Source organism: Trichogramma pretiosum, unplaced genomic scaffold (assembly GCF_000599845.2).
Source record: "Trichogramma pretiosum strain Unisexual culture from Peru unplaced genomic scaffold, Tpre_2.0 scaffold62, whole genome shotgun sequence".
In the NCBI taxonomy this organism is placed as follows: Eukaryota; Metazoa; Arthropoda; class Insecta; order Hymenoptera; family Trichogrammatidae; genus Trichogramma; species Trichogramma pretiosum.
Window position 1 is genome coordinate 975,979 of NW_019641674.1, and position 20,143 is coordinate 996,121.

At 31.9% G+C, this 20,143-nt stretch overlaps 1 protein-coding gene across 2 annotated transcripts; it reads right to left on the reverse strand.

Annotated features, from left to right (window-relative positions):
• Nucleotides 1-7,471: 7,471 nt before the first annotated feature.
• LOC106650847 (protein croquemort-like) lies at nucleotides 7,472-18,909 on the reverse strand. Of its 2 annotated transcripts, XM_014369078.2 has the most exons (11): nucleotides 18,470-18,909; nucleotides 14,826-14,936; nucleotides 13,555-14,067; nucleotides 13,149-13,312; nucleotides 11,893-12,037; nucleotides 11,598-11,810; nucleotides 10,722-10,933; nucleotides 10,240-10,648; nucleotides 9,776-9,849; nucleotides 9,480-9,693; nucleotides 7,472-9,406 (listed from the first exon to the last, which is right to left on the reverse strand). In XM_014369078.2, exons 3-11 carry the CDS (start codon nucleotides 13,669-13,671, stop codon nucleotides 9,293-9,295), a joined length of 1,662 nt encoding a protein of 553 aa, XP_014224564.1. In that variant the 5' UTR covers nucleotides 13,672-14,067; nucleotides 14,826-14,936; nucleotides 18,470-18,909; the 3' UTR covers nucleotides 7,472-9,292. The 2 variants fall into 2 exon arrangements, with proteins under 2 accessions (XP_014224564.1, XP_014224573.1); XM_014369087.2 differs by lacking the exon at nucleotides 14,826-14,936.
• Between the last annotated feature and the right edge of the window lie 1,234 nt (nucleotides 18,910-20,143).

Below are 20,143 nucleotides of genomic sequence, written 5' to 3' on the forward strand. Positions count from 1 at the left end.
GGGCAGGGAGCGACTGACGCTTGACAGACTGAGGCTGCGCTGCGTGCTCTACACGCCGGCCGGTACCGGCGAAAATCTCAAGCTTCTGCAACTTCTTGTGCATTTTATCAATTCGCGTACTCCATACGCGACCTCGAGGCTATACTCTTCAATTCAGAGCTATTTCATTTGCCAAAGTGACCCTTAGCCATACTATTCTGTCGTTTTTTCAATAGCAATGCCTGTTTCAGTACGATTAATGTTTAATTTGATACTACATCTCAAGTGATTCAACACTTGAATATACTAATGTTACATAAAAATATATGCTATGCTAAATATAAAACTAAAATGAATCGCTCATGTTCTATTGTATGAGATGTTATATCAACTGTATTCCGATTCATCTGTCAAAAAAAATTCTTTTGTCCTTAAATTAATCTTATCATTATGAATTCACATAGCATAAGTGCAAAATTAATTTTTGTTATTGTATAATACTGTATTACTATAATACTTGTATTGTTGATGTATAATACTTGTATCAAACTAAAGGCAGAGATTTTTCATCATAATGTACGAAATGAATGAAATTTCTATAACACAAAATTAGGGCGTAGAAGATAACTTAAGTATTACAACCGCAGGTATAACTCACAGGTATAGAGGCAAAAGCAGAGAAACTACTGTTCACACAGCAAACAGGCATATAAGAACAAAGTAAGAGGATGGAAGCAGACGATTTTTATGGAAAATAAAAACGTGAGTGTGACAAAAATTGTTTAAATTATTTTTGTATTTTTTTTTTTTTTGATAGACACTTATATTTACAGCTTTGTTCAAATTGGTGTTATTTTACATACATGTATGCAGCAATATCGATTTTTCTGACCTGTATGAAAGCAAGGCAGAGTGTACATACTTGGGTTTGTATAACTATAAATGTTATTCGTTCTAGTTATATTAAATTGTATATGATATAATGTATGCAAAAAAAAAAATAAATATATTTTTCCATTTATGTTTGTTATTAATATCAATTATATATGCATATTTAATGTAAATATATATTTGTATTTATTAAAAAAAATTCGGTCGGAAATACTTCAATGCAATTCTTACAATTCTTCTTATCTAGTTTACAAATTTATTTCATTCTTAAATAATTTCATTTAAAATCGAAATGTGAATCTATTACTGACATAGTTTATTGAAATTTGTATATTATTTTTCTAGGACCAAAAAATCAGGAAACTTGGTTTCAACTCGACTGCTAAATACATGCACACTGAGACATTTTTTCTGCTAAGACCTGTAATATAAGGTCAATTTGGGTATTTTCCTTTAATTTTGAATTAAGTTTTTACATGAGATTCAAACTTAATACCAGTATTTAAATAATATAAATATGTTAAACATGTTCAGTTCAATATGACCAATGAAAAAAAATTTCTTGTGTTAAATATTATTGAGCGAAAATATCCACATTGACCATATAATATTTTTCAAAATTATTATAAACTTCAATATAATAAATGTCGAAAGATGATTGAGAGTATTACTACTAAATTAACAGTGAGAAAAAAACAGCACTAAAAGTATCAAACAATCTATTTTTCGGATAATTTTATAAGTTTAAGAATCATTGGTCATAAGAATTATTTCGAACTCTGCTTGATTTAAAAAAGAAGTATCTCAGTTTTAAGTTTGCGTAGATGAATTAAATAAATGTAAATTATCTCATCAAGCATTCTTAACTAGAGAAAAAAGCGCAAATTTAACCAGAAAAAATGATGTCGAAGAGGCTTTGGAAAAAGTAGAAAATGAAGAAAAAGCAGAGTAAGTTTTTTTCCATTTCAACTCTGTATGCTCATGTATGTAAGCTCTCGGTATCTTGCGTTGCGGTCAGGGTCGAGGCTTCTTTCACACGTACACACGTGCGCGCGTACCAAATAGATTTTTTTGCAGCAGCCGATGTCCATGCTCCGAGACGACACTGAAGCCTAAGCGCGAGTTTTCACTAGACAATAGCTGATGCTGCTTCCAGAGCAATGTATATAGTCATACATAATATGAGGGAGAAAGATCGATTCAAGGTTATTTTGTGTAGTACCACCTCGTTGACTTCAAAGTGACGTATTTGTCACGCGTCCGAGCCTAGATGCATACTACTGTATATTCAAGTATATTATGTAACACGTACATTTCAGGAAAACTTCATTGAAATTAAAATGTAAGTAAAGTGTAAAATGTTAGATTGCCGCTCTGCAAAAAAATTGGAGAAGAGCACGTCCATTCTTTTAATAAAGCAAAAGCATAAAGGAATTTCAGAGATAATTTTATTTTGATGTATCGGCCTTAGATTCAATTTTTAATTTTTGCAAATAATCATGCATTTAATCAGACATAAAAATTTTAAACATTCATGATACTTATTTATCATCACGGAGCGAACTTTAAGGGCTATTTCCAGTTATAGAAAAATTACTTCATTTAAAAAATAATAATATATAACTTTGGTCTACCATTTTTCGCCCTTTTCATGTGCTAACGTGTGATTTCTCAGATATTTAGAAGTCAATTATTTTCAATCAATACACTTGTACATAAAAGCAGAAAGTATCATTTTTTTCCCACTCTAAACTAAAATACGCATCTTTGCCGCTAATTTTAGGCTCTCGCAGGAAAAAATAGTATCATCAACTGGTGCAGATATAGTTGATATTTCCAATTGAGTATTTTCGCGGAAAAGTTGCGTATTTTAGGTTAGAGTGGAAAAAATTTCATTCAAAAAAAGGAAAATTCCGTCATTGACACCTGATTTCATATAAACATATCTCGAGATATTTTGCTGACTTTGATACAAAACAAAACTATTGATATTGGCAAATCAAAAAGCTTCATAGTAACATCATCTGAACCTAAGAGGAAAATATTTTTGAAAAATTACTCGTTTAATCTACCAGTCTCAAAACGTACCTGTGAGCTTTTAAAACAGCTACTTTTAGCCTTTTTTGTATTTGAAAAAAGTGTCTAGCCTATTTTTGGAATTATGTTTTTATTAAGGAATTCAAGATACACAAAAATAGAAAAAAAATTTATTGAATTTTTGAAAAGTATTTTTCCCTTTTTTCATAGCATTCTTTTAAATTTCAAAATGTTTATTTTTTACAGGAATACAACCATTTTCGTACTATATATAATAATATTCTATTTAAAACCGCTTTGTGTGTTAAATGTTGCTTGTTGCTGAAGGAAGCCAATAGGCTCCAAAAGGAGTTTTTGAACCAGACGTGGTGAGGAAAGCTCTTTGCCAATGAATAGGCAGCGTTTTTTTTTATTTTACCTATGGGTACCTATGGGTTCGATCGGTTGAAATCAATGAATCTCAACTTATTTCTACCCAAATCGCAAATGTCTTGTAAACACTGCAAATAGCTTATCGATAATGAAATTAAATGGTTGAAAAATCGTTATAAAATAACCATGTTTTGAACGAGCGTCGTGTACTGTTACTAGGTATGTGATGCTTGGAAAAATATTATAGTAGATTGTTCATCATCTGTCAACGTCACATGCAGTGGATAATGAACATCCGGCATGTAAGCACGTAAAGCTGAGGGGTAAGGTGAATCAGTTTCTGCGTAAAAACAAACGCATATCTTTACGTGCATGTCTACATGCAACTTTGTAAATACTCGCAATCCTTATTTCCTTGAAATATTGACGCTCGCTTTCCGAGATCACGTATCTTTAAGTTTTTTAAGATATTCAACAACGATGCTTACTAACATTTGCACGCTTATGCTCGATCGAAAAGCTTCATGTGTGATTGTGCATCGAGTCGTCGATAAAATACGTCACGGAAAAAACGTATAACTACCCAAGCGAAACAATTCGTTTCGTCATTGGCGTATAAACATTGGTTAAATTTTTAATACAGTGACAAAAAAGTGAAGGTAAATAAAAAATAAGTTTCTTGTGTACAGACAATAATTCACCTGTTGGCGTGCATTAAATACTTGTAAACACATGTCAATGCTGGTAAAAAATATTTAGCAACGGAAATAAAAAAATAAAATATTTACAGTACATCGTAGCGTGTGCAATGACCGCTAAGGTGCGGTCTCTTGGTCTGCGCTTATCACGACGCAATAGCATCGAGAAATGAATATTATAATGCTAAAATAAATGATTACAAAGATCAAGAATAACGTTCAATATAAAGGTATTGTGAAAGTATAGATACTTGGCTCAAACTTACATTTTTATCGATTTATTGTTTAAAAAATTGCTCTATTAGAATATGCCTAATATATCTTTAGATAAGCTAGGTAGTGTACGATTATGAATACTTCATAATAATAGGCTCATTAATTAAGGCACAATATCTATATAGTAGACTATCTCATGTTTAATTTCATAGACTATGCGCTGTCTTAACTTTTTGAGTTATTAACTAGAATGTAGGTTGAGCTGTACATCGTTTAATCTAGTTCGTGACAACCTGATTGTTGTTGCAAGATACCAGCATTTAGAATAGCGAACCTACTGTATCGTTAGGGCGGATTTGCCCGTACTATTCCAGGTTAGTCACATAATCGAAAACTTTAAATTTATTTATTGCCCAAAACTTCGGTAAAAATATAAAATTATTAAAAATCACGTTTTTACCAACGCTAATAGTTTTAGTGAACGTATATTCAAGTATTATAGTACCTCTATTTAAATTAAACAATTTGAGTAAAGTTAACGTTAAATCAGTGCATGTGAATCGTATATGATTGTCGTATGATTCATGTCCATGTTCTATTTCGAAGTAAGACTTGAGGCATGACCATCGATTGATTTGACACAATACCTTCGAGTCTATCGGCTGTCACTATAAAATTACTTAATGACATTGGCGGCTTTAAGATGTTAGGGATTATTTAATCATTCGAATTTTTATAAACAATTTTCGGAGAATTTTTTTTTTTGAAAGCTGACATTTTCACAATTTTCAATTTTGATCTAAAATCCTCTGTGGCTCGATAGAGAATGTCTTAAACTTAAGTTATTATAATTATTAACTAATAACTATAAATAATAAGAATATTACAGTTATTAACTAAAGATATTAATCAAAGGATATTCGTTTTTTCTTCTAGGTGCTCTAGGAGTCGAGAAAAGTTACCAGCAGTGAAAAAAGTATCTAACTAGACAGAATTATTTCAAATGGGGTACGAAAAAAGCTGGTTAATACAGCACAGGAGGGTTTAACCTTGAGAGCTGCAGAGCTGAATCCTATGCAGATCTTTCATCCGATCACTGTTGTAATATATATGTTGTATATACAGTGGAAATATGAAATGATTCATTCCAAATTTAACAATTATTTCGAATTATGCAACCAAAAAATTCAAATTTTTGAAAAATAGAGAATTGAGTCTTAGAAATAAGTATTGGTCCAGTTATTCAGTTGATTTATACTCCGTCACGATGACGAAACATGTATCCTTCAGTTTAGAATAAAAGCAGAAATCATAGCTGAAGTTAAAAAAGTTGATGTTGATGTTTGCGGAGAAGTCTCGGACACAGACATTTAACGAGAAGTAATAGCTGTACCCGAGATTGAATCCAGTATTGCTTCCAAATATGAAGTTAAAACTGAACCACTATGTATTCATTTCCAAGCTCCTGAATATATGTTTCAAAATTTATAAAGTATTTTGAGTCTCAATTAAAAAGACAGATTATTTTATCAAATTTTAATATTGCAGACGATTTTTTATACAAAAAAAAATATGTTCTGTTAAATACTTTACTATGATGATTATTTTAAAAAATAAATAAAAAATATTTTCCGTTCTAAAAGCTTTTTTATTCAAGTGTATAATGTACGAGTGTCTCGCAATGAGTGAACATTTGAATTGTAGGGTGGGAGGACATTTTTTATAAAATTGTGTTTATAAAGTTATTTTTTTATGAAGTTATTTTTTTATTATATACATTTTTATAAAATACTTTTTTTATAAAAAAATATATAATGAAAATCATTGGTTAAAAAATGAAGAAATGGTGGCGTTTTTTCGAAAATTGTTTATATCTCCAAAAATATTATGCCGATTTTTTCCATTCTAGTTCATTCTGAGCAGTAACACGGGCAGATTGTTGTTTTAAAATTTCATGGTGATAAAATTAATGAATTTTTCTTAATCGTTCCCGCCGCGGTTTTTTTCGAGTTCTTTAAAGCAATTGCAGCAGACGACACTGGGTGGCAAAAAATTATAGAAAAATTTTTTTATATTGTATAAGGTCACTAAAGTATGTATAAAAAGTTTCATTAAGATATGTCGTTTTATTCTATTACAAATAAATCTTTGAAAAAAATTTTTTTTTTAATTTGGAGGAGGGGAGGTCCCCTTAAAACAACATAAATATGTTGTATATATTAATGTATGTGTGTGCGTTTGGTACCTATTCAGGTGTTGAAAAAGCAAAGTGTGACTTGAGAAACATTATTGCTATTGTCTTGGAATAAAAAGACGGCTTGTTTAAATTAGGTACCAAATATGGAATTATGAACAAGATGTATACAAGGTACATTCTACATTCTACATTCTATATTTTCCCTATTTTTTGTACAATCTTCTTTTTTTTTAAGATCGGAATTAGATATAAGCCAGCAACAATTTTTGAATCAAAGTGACGTGCTGACTTCGGAAATGTTGTGCGTTAGAACAATAGCAACGAAATAATCAACTTCTGGGGGTCAAGGCTTCTTCAAATGTACTTGTAAAAAAAACTGTTCTACCAGAATTTGCATTTGTAAAAAAAATAATGTGCTTTGTAACTCAAAATGCCACAATAGCACAACTTGTCTAAATAAGTAATGAATTATCAATGATATGATATTTGACAAATGCCTCAAGGCTGGTACTATTAATTTTAAATTAGTTTTATGCTAATAAAAAGATAATTGATAATAAATTCACGACTTATTATTCATTCATTGTTTACAATATATCAGTTCAAGAAGATTCCTACAATCGCACAGAAGCATTAGTATTTATGTCGGTAATATCACGACCGACCGACGTCTCCGAGGGGGCTACATAAAAATGCCTAAAATCGGTTAGGCATTATTTGTTTTGCCTAAAAATTTTCAGTCATTTCTGGTATTGCCTAAATTGTTTAGGAATTTCCTATAATTTTAAAGGCATTTCTGTTATGTCCTAAAATCATAGGCATTTCTGTTTTTGCCCAGGCAAAAGCCACTTTTGCCTAAAAGCGGGTTTTGCCTGTAACAAATATCGACGCTGTTGAAGAAGAGTAGCAAATTTCTATACATTTTTAAATGTAAACGTGCTAGTTTTCCTTAACAGCTTCGATATATATGTTACGTATATGTTCGCATACATCTTTACGCATAATTTTCTGGATACGATACCTTTTCGAACAGCAGTTCCATTCTTAAAAAATTATTAAAAAATTAAAAATTCTTAAAAAATTAGTTCAAGAGTTTATTCATTATGGTAAGATTTCACTTTTTTTCACTCCGCAAAAAGGGTAATTCTTCAAACAGGATACATAATATAAAAATGGGATTACATTTGAAAAGATTTGTTTCCTTAAAAAATGCACATGATTTTATTGAATGTTGAGCCGATTTCAAAGAAAAATCGCCAAAATATTTATATAATATTAATTTTTTCGTACGTAGAAGAATAACGATTTCATTAACTATATAATTTATTTACCTACATTTTGTGCTTTCATATTCGATTTGGTAGTTTAATATAATCATATAAATTAATTCTTAAATGTGATAACATTAACAAAAAATAAAAAATATTACACTTAATTGTTATAAGATTATGATAGTTAAAAATAATGAACGGCATGGCACTTGATTGTTTCATTATAACTAAACAATTGTTTGTAATCTATTAATGCAGTAATACAATTGACTTGACGATTCTTTTTCAATAAAGGCACGTTATGCATTTAGCTAACTATTTTATCCTTAAAATTCTTTATTTTATGACGATTTTATTTGGTTGGAAGATTATTCAAAAATTAGCAAATTGATCATCTGTGAAATTTTTTTGACTTTCTAATTTGCGTTATTTATTTAAATATCACCGTTGTAAAATATATTCACTAATAACATGTTGAACTATCTCTTCCTAACTAAAATAAGAATTTTTTATCTTTTATGTATAGTTAATTTACAAATTAAGCCAGTTGCTACTGTTTTTCAAAAAAGTAATATTTTGTCAACTTGAATATTCTATGTATCACCAATTTTTACGTAACAATTTAACAGCTTATTGAAAAGAACATATATATATTTGACTGGATAATATTTCCAGAAGTATTTCGATCTTTGTTGTTTTAGATTCTTAAGGTTTGAAAATTAATAAAAATACAAAATTGTGGTTAAAATTAATCGTTAATACGTGACGTACTTTTAAGAACACTACTAATTTGTCCTCGAAAAAAATCTGTGAAAATTCTTTGACTAATTCAAAAACTTTTTACCTTTGTGTTTTTTTGAGCAAAGATGGAACACTTTAGGAAATAAAAATCCAAAGTTTATTATAGATATATAACATTCTAATGTAAATTTGACGCCGATAAATCATGTTTCTGGGTATTTCATAATACACGTTTGCGGCAAGCATCGAATAATTCTTGCCGCTTCTCTCACATGCCTTTTTAGTTTAAAATGCCCCATAATGGGACTTTGTGTCACTTGAGGTCATGGGTATTGTTTTAGAGTAAATCAGTTGCGATACAATGAATACTTGACGCAATGTCGATGCCCCCAAGCATTACACAGATTCATTTTCATTCAATTCCTAAAATTCTTTATGCAATTATAATTAGTGAAAAAGAAAAAACTGTATGCAACGCAACAAAGAAGTTTCAAGTTGATGATTGTAATATAAAAATGTTAAATAAATTATTAACGTTTATAATTGTACGTGGTCCCTATTTAACTTTATATGAATCTAATAATATTTTATGTGATGAGACATTACGTCGAATTTTCAATACCCAAAACATATTCCCGATGTATCAATTTTAAATATTCTTATAAAGATAATGATAAGTTTCACTAAAAATTATAAACTTTACCTACACACTATTGCATGAACATAGTTATGCAATACTCATCAGTTTCAAAGAAAAATATAGCAACTTACACAATGTCACTTAATCTCGTCGTATATTATTTTCACATAAATGCTTCTTTTTATGTACACTTTAGAAAATTTCTTCCTTTATACACAATTTTAAGTTGGATTAAAACTTATTAAGCATATCAATATTCAACTTCTCGCAGGTTTGGATACAATCTACAATCGTTCCTTATTTGTCCATCTTCATCGGCATCAGATTTATTCATGTACATCATTTCCGTTTTTTGTAGTTGTTTCTGTAAACATAAAAGCTTATGTCAACAAAAAATAAATATGTAATTTATTATTATACTTTAACAAAATACGTACAAGGGGTACACGGCGTCGATTATACACGAAACATGATACAGATACTCCACATAAGATGAGAGATCCTAAAAACATCATAATCAAACCTGCATACATACACAAAGTTGGCAGTTCCAGCAGCAGTTTCATACCACCAACCATATCATCGGGAATTCCAGCTTCTACACTGAACCAGAACATAGGAAAGTACAAAGTTGGTACTTTTTTGAATAAACTGAAATTAAAAATTTGTAATGTAGTCAATGAAATTTTTCATAAAGTAATTATCGATCAAAGTTTATTTATTAAGTTCTTACTCGACAATTTTAGATGGTTGTAGTAAAATATTGACCTGTAGCCTAGCCTTCACATCTATTGGAATACCTGTGGTCTAAAAAGAATAATTATATGAAATTTGGTTAAAAATTCCAAAATCAACGATTATATTTTTCTGAGTCAATTAAAAAATTACGTGTCTTGAAGTTAAAAAGTTAAATTGTTTTTAATAAACAATAACTTTCTTAATTATGGAGATCATTTGAAAAAAAATACATATTTTTTCTTCTCATGTTATACAGAACTCAAGTGGCGATCATGAAAATATTTCGTAAAATTATTAGATCGTTGATAAAGAAGATATTCTTATGAATTTCAAATGAAGCTCAAAAGCTTCGAAAATAAAGTTCAAATTTTTATAACATTGTTGGAATATAATATAATACTAATTAAATGAATATCTCATGGAATGAATAGATGAATAAATGAGAAAAAAGTAATTTACCGGTTCCAAGGTGAGATAAAAACTGTGATCTTTATCATTTGGAGCTAGACCAACAAAAGAATCTCTCAACACAGGGTCGCCTTTGTGAAAGTGAGGTAAACTAATGAAACCTGGTGCACCGTATCGACAAGCCGTAATATTTATTACGCCTTTAGGGGAACAGTCCCCATTACAGAAGCATTGACCTATATTCTGAACATCGGGATCCTCATCTTCATTTATCGATCTCTTTGTCGTTGGATCGGAAACGAAGAAATCTTCTGTTGTCGTAGTTGGATCAATATATTTAGCTACCTCATGCGGGTAACGTCGTCTAGTGTCATTGCTCAAAGTTTTATCACCCATGGAAAATTTATAGCCGTGAATTCCTTTATGATCTACTTCATCTTCGAATTCGTAGGTCACTGGTCTAAAAGTAAATTAAATGGTTAATTACTAGCGATATTTTTTTCTATTTATTAACATTGTAGCTTTAAAACTACCTGCATATATCCGGAGTAAATAGTCGAATATCTTCTTTTTTCCGATACGGGGGCCAAAATTCTCCACCACTTCCTTCGATCACATTACAAGGACTTTTATAAAATGCCGTTTTATCTTGGAAGTTCCAGTTCTTAATAGCTCCCAAACTTGACAAATCACCCATTCCAGTTCCAATGTTACTGTATCCATCGAAATCCGTAGATCCATTTCGCTGCAATCAAATACACGAGGATTATAGTTATTAACCACAAATATAAGATCATGATCGATGTAGATGTGATACTAAAAATGTTTAGATCTATTGAATTAAATCAGTAATGAAAACAAAGAGCGATTAAAAACTTGATGAAAGTTGAGAAAATCTATTGTAATGTTAGTAAAAGATGTATAAATTGAGGAATAAAAAACCTCGGTAAGAACTCGTAAATGCTTTTTCCATCGGCTATCGAATTAAATAGCAAAATTATAGCAGGTGTCATTTATGTAAAAACAAATTAGTACAAATTATCTGCTCGTCGCTATATTTATTCTTCAATCACTGACCTACATTAGACTTGAGCTATTCAGAGCCAATTTACAGACTGCCGGCACAAATCATTCGCACTGTTCATCGACCGATCGAATTCACTTGACAAACTTACACACGACGTTTCTCGTGGCAAACCCGATGATTAAAGTCCTATGAGCTGGGCTATAATTGTATCCCCTTTCAAACGTAATTTTCTCGCCAAATTGTTCGACAATGTATTCGACAATGGACTTACTCATCGGCGGCAAATTTGAGCTGGACTATCAAGCGCGTCAAAAAGTGATGAATGTAAGCTCAAAAAAGGAATTTAAAGCAATTCGAAATCAAGCTTGCCAAATAAGCTTACCATGTAAAACCAGCCGAATTTGTCGAACGGTGGAGCTTCCCCTTCTTCCATACCACTCATTTGACCGAGTGTTATAAGCTTATCTTCAAAACCTTTGAAAAGCAGCTCATCTGCGGTTTTTACAACGTTAATCTCATTTGAGAACTGATTAAGCAGATAAGAAAAACTTTGTTGCATTACGAATGGCCAGTATCGTACCTTGTGCGCAGCTGACTGTAATACGATGAATAAATTGATTGGGACTGCGATTAAAATTGGAATTCAATAAAAATAATTATTGACAGATTTAACGTACCACTGCGACAACGTTCAATTGTGAAATTTTGTCATTTAATGAGCCTTTACTTCTGCCTTCGTCGAACCACCACGTACGCTTTTGTTGGTACGTCACTGTGCCGTTTTCCGGATGAAAAGTTACGTTTACTTTTTCTCTCCTTTCTCTGAAAAAAATATAGATTAACTCACTTTTGTATTAAGAACGTTTTGATCAATCTGTCATTATTTATAAGCACATAATCAGAAAATAATCGCATTTTCCGCCGGTCTTATTAGCAATTTAGAGTAAGTAGTTGCTAGATATTACGACCCATATTTTCTAAACTGATTCTGACACGAAAATTACTTATCAAGCATTGCGTATCAAGCGTTAGTAAAAATGTTTTGTCCCGTTTTAAACCGTGCATTCTTGAATCGATAATTTACATTATATTTAGGTTTGTGCATTGCTTCGAGGCAAAAATGTAGTGTTAAAAACGATTTCCGAAAGTAGCTGTAGTAAATGTCTAAGATAATTTAAGTCCTACTTAAGTTCAAGTCAAAAGATTAATTAATCAGTCAATTATAGTATGAAGTTCAGTAGCCTGGACATCTACACTGTTCGTGGTTAGACTGATCAGAGAAATTACTTGTCTTATTGCTCATTGAAAATACCAATATAGATTAGTTAAATGCTTCTTCCCTCGTTACCTATTTATAAACGAGGTAGCTCCAAAGCATCGCCAATTTCATTTGCATCGAAATAAAATCGACTCATGTATTGGGTTAGAAATCATGCTTGATGCGGACGATTTTGAATGTTCAATAACAATCTGGATCTAACTGTTTAAATTTCAATTTTGAGCACATTTCTTTAGAATGATTTTTTCTTTGTTATAAGTTTTATAACTAGCGCGAATAAGTACCCACTTTGTTCTCAAGGAAGTTCATGAACAATACCTAGCTTCAAATTGTAGGATTTTTATCGCATTTTTCGTAATGGAATAGAAGCGCGTCAGTGTTGTGCGACTTTAATTTCGCATCATCAGATACACGTGTTCTCTAAGAATATCTGTGAGAAATCCGTAAGTTTCTTCATGACCTTCGAGTATCGCGTTTGACAGAGTCGTGTTTACAGTTCACCATCATAATATATCAGCATATTTTACTTTTATTTTGCACTATGTACATATTTCAGCTACTTATATGGCAATTATACGATATAACTGTCGAGCATATTTTATTTGTATCAGAATGCACGATGCTATGAGTCATGAATATAAGAAAATGCCATACCTAAAACTATATGGTCCTAGTTGATTTAAGTTTGGTTTTTTTGTATGATCCATTATCTCCTCGGGATTTGTCCAGTTAAAGAGATAAATATCCATGTAAGTTGGCATGTTTTTCGTGTCTTTCCATAATTCATAACTTCTGGCGGTTGGCGATAACGGCAATTGCTGAAATAATGACAATGAAGATAAGCTTTAGAGTTCGCGAAATAAAAGCTCGGACAATCTAGGTGACAATGAATTCATTCCAATCGCGCACGAAGTCAAATATAAAATCGCGGGATTCTCGGGATAATTTATCGCAAGACACGAGCGGGCACGTGGCACTACTTAGAAATATCAAGATCGAATACGAAATGTCACCGATACAAAATCGAATGATAATGAGGCTAATGAATACAATTACTTACAGTGCGAATTATAAAATGGAAGAGAAAATCTCTGAGCAAGTAAAGCGCCGCGCCAAAGAGCAAAAGCGAGCATCCAATACTGGCAGCGACGAGGGTTCTGCTCATCCAGGACCTCATGGTTGTCGGTGAAGCGGTCGGTTGATCTAGGCGCAGCCGGCTATATCGACTCCGTTATCTGTCAGTGCTTGTGGGTCACTCACTATTGCTGCTGTTTTATCCGTCCGTTCAGCATAAGCGTGTGCGCCCCCGCTCGCACTGCGATGCGAACACTGACGTTCTTGCTTTAGAGAACTTATTTGCTCGTACTCTTTTCCAGTCGATCTCCCCTTCTTTTTCTTCTTCTTCTTCTTCTTCTTTGTATCTCGTTTCTTTAATGCACTTATTAAGTCCCGACGAAGCTACTATGTATCACTGATGCTGCACTTTTTCTTGCATCATATTTTCACACTCGATCAGTAAATTTATTTTCCTCTTTCCACGAGCATCGCTTTGGCTCTATCGTAACTAAAGACCCTGCAATAGATAAATATATCTAATCTCCGTACAAGAGAGGTTCTTGAATTCTCAACTAAGTACAAAATTACATTTTGGGCCTAATTCAAATTCTTAGAATTAATAAGTACCTTTCGTGCCCTTGAGATCAATGTTTAAATTTCTCTTTCGAATACTAACGTGTCGTTTACTCAATTAAATTATTTAGACGGTGAATCTATTCACAAGTGTGAGCGCTAACATACATTTACCTTTTTTAAATTTTTTTTACTAACATTCATATCACTTGTGTTCATTATGATTCTGTAATATTAGTACTATCAATTTGAAAAACGTTTAAATTATATCAGGACGCAATTGATTAAACAAGTTACTAATAATTTAAATTGTTTATTTATTAAATTGCTAGTTTTGATTCATTTTGTTTTAAGTTTTCCCGTGGATTATAAATATAAGATTTTATGTAACATCATCAATTCATTCAAATTTTAAAGCTCCTATAAAAAAATTGTAATTTTTGCTAGCATACAATCATGATATTAAATATAATTTATAAAACAGATTATGCTCAAAAAAATTTAAATCGAGAAACACAAACGTATATTGTTATTAGGTTAAAAATGTATTAAATTTTTAATTATAATATTGAAAAGGACATTGACATGATTTTATAGTTAAAGTATGAAAATGATTCAATGATAGTAAAAAAAATTCCAAATTAAATTGTATTCCAATTTTTAATAATGAAAAAATAACGCATGCATTAAAAAGTTATGTACCTTTATAAAAATGTTTATTTGCACTCGATGTACTGTATGTCATATGAACTAGTCGCATAACTGTGATCATGTAATACCATATAATCAATCCTCACATTGTGCACAAGTTTTCTGTAATATAGACAAGAGCGATTACGTAAATACAATAACACTATCGAGGTGGTTTGTGTAATTTTACGTTGAGCCTTCATCGAGTCATGTAATGTCTATGAATGTCTCTGAATTAGATGAAATGAAAAATAGTTTCAATTTCTCGTATTTGATTATTTTTTGTACGAAAATGATACAACATTATAGTGTATGAGAATTAAGTTTAAATTAAACATTTTTCATTTTAAGATCAATATTAGTTTAGTTCATCAATTTTTTGAGTGAAAAAGTGGAATTTCAATAGCTTGATATGGCTATAAAACTCTCTACAATTTAATTTGAAAAATAATAAATAATAATTAAATTTTTATGCTTATAGTATTTGAAAAGTCTAATATTTTAACTGTAAATTTCAACTATTAAATTATGTACACAAAATTGATAATTTGAGAGCTCGTTTTCATATTATCTACAGTCATCTTTCCAGAAATTGAAAGGTTTCATTATTTTTTCCATTAATCTTATAAAGATTTGTATTTCAACATATTTATAAGTACATGCTTTATTATAGCTTATTGGCAATTTCATAATTTAATAATAGCATTAAAACAGCTTTTTAATGGATGAAAAGATTCAAAAAGGATAAAATTCACTTCTTCCCATTAAATGGAACATTGCGAATCAATACATAAATATTTAAAATGCAAAAAAAAGTTTATTTAGATTAATATACCGTACTAAATTAAAAGGGTATAGTGATTCACGAAATATTGTATTTTATTCTTTAATTGCAATAAATTTGTCCGAATTGGTACATTTTCAAGAGCGACATCTGTAAACTGATAACCAAAACATTTCAGGATTCTTTAATAATTAAGTGACCCATAGGAAAAAATCGCGAAATTCCTGCAAGAAGTTTTGCAGGAATGCGGGATTTCTATTCTTGCAAGAATTTCGCGATTTTTTCCTATGGGGAAATTCTTGAAAAACTATCAAATTAGCTTTATATTATAAAATGCATGCTTCTGTTTGACAATTTAATCATTTTTAGCCAAACTGAGTTAAAATCAATTTCAACTTGATAAGGTTTAAATTCAGTTCATCCCCTATTAACTATGAATTAGCACATGGTCAAGAACTGGAGCACGCAAAGTAAGCCACTGGTATAAATACAAATAGAAATAAAAATTTATGGCTATTCTTCGATAAATAAATCTCTGACTTGAATTTTTTAATATTTACTTATTTTTGCATCAATTACATTACATCAAATTTTTGCTCCAATAATGAAATAGTATATTATGATACGTGTGAATTAAGCAGGCCATTACTGCACGGCACGGTTAGCACCCGAGCGAAGCGAGGCTGCCAGTGACGTGGTAAGAATGGGCTACTTGAGTCATAGGTATCGTATGCTTTTTTATAGCACTTATTTAAAGCATAAATATGAACTTAGCACAGTGCTATATAAAAGTATATTGTACATGTGTCATAAGTAGCACATTATGAGCACGGTAGAAGCTTCCTCGCTGCGCTCGGGCTCTTTACTCTACCGTGCCATAATCTGCTGCTTATGCCACTGTTTCATAATGTACTACTATAGCACTGCAATTTAATGCTGAAACACGGGTTTTCTAACCTTAAAGCGTCAGAAAACCCTAGTTTCTCGCAAGCAGGGTTAAAAATATCATTTGCAACTAGTCCGCGAGGAAGTTGACCCACCCAGGAGTCTTTGCACCCACGCTACGCTCAGTTGAAAACAACTCCTGGATGGGTCAACTGCTTCGCGCACTTGTTACAAAATATACTCTTTACACACGAAATGTTAAAATATGGTATGCAACTAGTGCATGGGAAGGATTACTCACCCAAGAGTCATCTTCTTCACGCACTTGTTGCATAATATACACTGAGAAAAAAAATTCATTGATTCAATGAAATATTCATTTAAATACAATCTATGAAATAATTTCATTGATATAATCTTTTTTTATTTCGTCCAACAAAATATTTAATTGTTTTTACCAAAGTTTCATTGCTTCAATCAATCATTTGATTAAATTAATAGTAAATAAAATATTAAATTAGATTTCATTGAATCAATGAATTTTTTTTCTTAGTGTACTATTGTTCGAAAACCATATTGGTTTAGCTTGAAATAAATATATTCACCGAAAAAATATAATATTACATCAAGTTTATTATCTAGAGTATTCTTGTTTTGGTCAAGTCCGTAAAACATTCATGTTTAAGGCAATGCTTCGTATAGAGTTCATAATTTGACTCAACTCTTAACCAATACACAGTATTACTTATTAACATGATATATATTAGGTCAGAAATTTGCCATAGATTAAATTATTTGAGTGAATTAGTATTGAGTCGCAATGAAAACGGCGGCGATCACGACAAGGTCTAATGATAATATTTAAGTACAAACTCTTTGCCGGCGTATTATCTCATCATATTCGATTAGATATCAGGTCATCTAAACTGAATTGTATTTATGTACATGTTTAGGGCTAATAATCATATTTTTGGAATTTTTAAAGTTATCATTTTTATATAAAATTTCACAAATTACATCGCGTAATGTATTTCATCAAAAAATGAGATTGAAATATTTCGTATCAGAGCAAAGAAAAATATTTTTCTTAAACATTAATGCACTATGGTAAATGAAATATATATAAATTTCCTGTCATCTTTTGATGAACAAAACTGCGTTGATTCATTCATAACAGGAATTATGAGATTCAAATAGATAATTCAAATCAAGAGTTGAATAATAACAATTTTCAATAGCATTTGCAATAGCAAAGACAGAGAGAGAGAGTGATTCAAGCATGGCTTGAATTTACTACTGCAGGTCGTGAACCAAGCTCTTAATGCAATAGCAGTGAATTGAGCTATGTGCATAATAAAATTACTCTATACACTGCAGCAACAAGTCTTTGTTCTTTAAGACGCTAGTTACGATTACTATCAATGACCGTGTAATGTTAACCGTCCCGGCATTTCCTTCACTGGGGTAAAGTATTTCAGTTTTTATCACCGCAGGTGATAAGAGCGATTTAACATTTACTGAAAAAGTATGTGCAAATAATTCTTAAATAGCAAAACAAAATATTTACCTCCATTTACGTTTTTAATGAAATAACAATTAATTACAGTTTTAATCCCGTTTTTTTCAAACACCGAGAAAAAATATACACCAGCTTTATAAAAAACATTGTTAAAAGAAATACTTGCTTTAAAATAAGTACTTTGATAAAAACAAATCATCGATTATCACCAATTTGATTGATTGTTAAAGGCTATTTTATTAAGATATATCAGATGATTTATTGGCATAGATTTTAGTTTACTCTGAAGGGGAAAAATTAGTCAAAAAGTATAAATTTCCGTTTAAGATAATTTGAAAAACACCCGCGAAAAAAATTAATGCTCATAACCTGGCCCAAGTGTGCACCAAATATGGCCCATGTTTAGTGCAAACATTGACATTGATTTTTTTTACGCAGGGGCCAGATAGTTTCTCGTTGGAAACTCACCTTTTAAAAATACCTGTCAGTCAGTTGTAATAAAGCAGGTATATCACTGCAATAAAGTACGATCTGTCGATTCACTGTGCGTTAATCAATTGTAAACAAAAACTCGTTTTTGTTATACGAATATGCAATCGCTCGGAATTATGATGGCTCACACGCACACACAGTTGCACAATATCGCAGACCGCGATACAATGTTTAACGTTATATGCACCCATGCGTCAATTATTGAACGCGTATTAAATGAGAGGACTGTTTAAAAAAGAAGGGCCGATGAAGATTAGGCGCTGGGTGGGCAAGCCTGATCGGTCTTTCGTCGTGCGGTGAACTGACAAACGTAAATAGTCAAAACAGAGCGCCGAGTGCCAACTGCTGAGCCGATTGAATGCAAAGCCGAGTCGACTGCGACAAGCACGTACACATAGTCGAGCATGTGTGGGATGTGAGTATCGCAGCATTAACAAGGCCGGTTTGCGCGAGCTGCGACGTTGTCTGTGGGTGGGGAGAAGAGAAACGATATACATAACACACGCACAAGCGTAGCATGGAAAATACAAGTTGCCCCGGCACTGCTCCATGATGTATCGCACAATGAAAGCGAGCAAGTGAGAGAGAAAGAGAAAGAGAGAGAGAGAGAGAGAGACATGTCTGATCAAAACACGTTTTACGTTGTTGCGCCGTTGCGTGAGACAGCAGCAGCTTGTGAGAAGAGCGACACGTGCTCTTATCGAGATGCCAGCTCGATGATGATCACGCGAGCTGTACTTACTACAAGTCTTATAAATAGCTCAAAGCTGACCACATATGCAGAGGCTGTACTTTTGAAAATACTTACGAGTTGCGCGACTTGCCTTACGGGAGCCGAAGTCGATTTGATACCTGAAACACGCGTTGATACATATATTCATAACTGCGTCAGCGTAAATACATCTCCGTATCGTCTCGCATGTCTCACATGTGCTTTGTCCGCGTGCATAGACACTTCACTCCGAGCTTTTAATTTAATTATTAAATCCACTACGAAGCTGATGTTTCCATTTAATAAATTATTACGAGAGCGTAACTTTGAAATTGACGATTTAGGCATATCTCGACGAGAGAAACTAGCGGTCGGTATTTACAAAAGCTATTGTTTGATTTTGCTCGAAAGTTTTCCAAGTCGAAGAAGAAAGATGAAGTTTTGAGTTCTACTTAGTAGACGATTTAACTGTTTTGGAATCATAACAAAATGTCAAAACTTGTAAATGATTCGGTGGGTTTTTTAAATTTCTCTCAAAAAAAAATATAAAGTTTCACACTGCGAGATGAAGACGAAACATCGTAAAAGTATAATCTGTTTATAAGAGATAGCGGCTGATGTATCTGATCGTATGTGAATTTTTTCTGAATCCCAAATGAGTTCATTGACCTCGAGCCTCTGCTTTGCGTATACGAAAGGGGATCATCGAAAAATCGAGATGACACGGTAGCCTGAAGACCGAGCCTGACGGTATTATTGTAAACAAGCGTTGTATGTTTCTACCAGTCGAGCGAATGGCCATTACAACAAAAGTTAGTGGAACTCATCGAGACACTGTTGAGCGATATGCTAGAAAATTTTCCGTATGCTGAGTATATGTAAGCCTCAGAAGTGCTCCAGACTGCTCTATACTCGGCTTAAATAGTAAGTATTTCTTT

Excerpts from the sequence above, each read along its gene's own strand:
- LOC106650847 (XM_014369087.2), bottom strand. The coding sequence starts at position 13,671 with ATGAGGTCCTGGATGAGCAGAACCCTCGTCGCTGCCAGTATTGGATGC. Across the intron at positions 13,313-13,554 it reads TCCATTTTATAATTCGCACT|CAATTGCCGTTATCGCCAAC; the intron begins GTAAGTAATTGT and ends TCATTATTTCAG. Across the intron at positions 10,934-11,597 it reads AATTCGGCTGGTTTTACATG|CGAAATGGATCTACGGATTT; the intron begins GTAAGCTTATTT and ends ATTTGATTGCAG.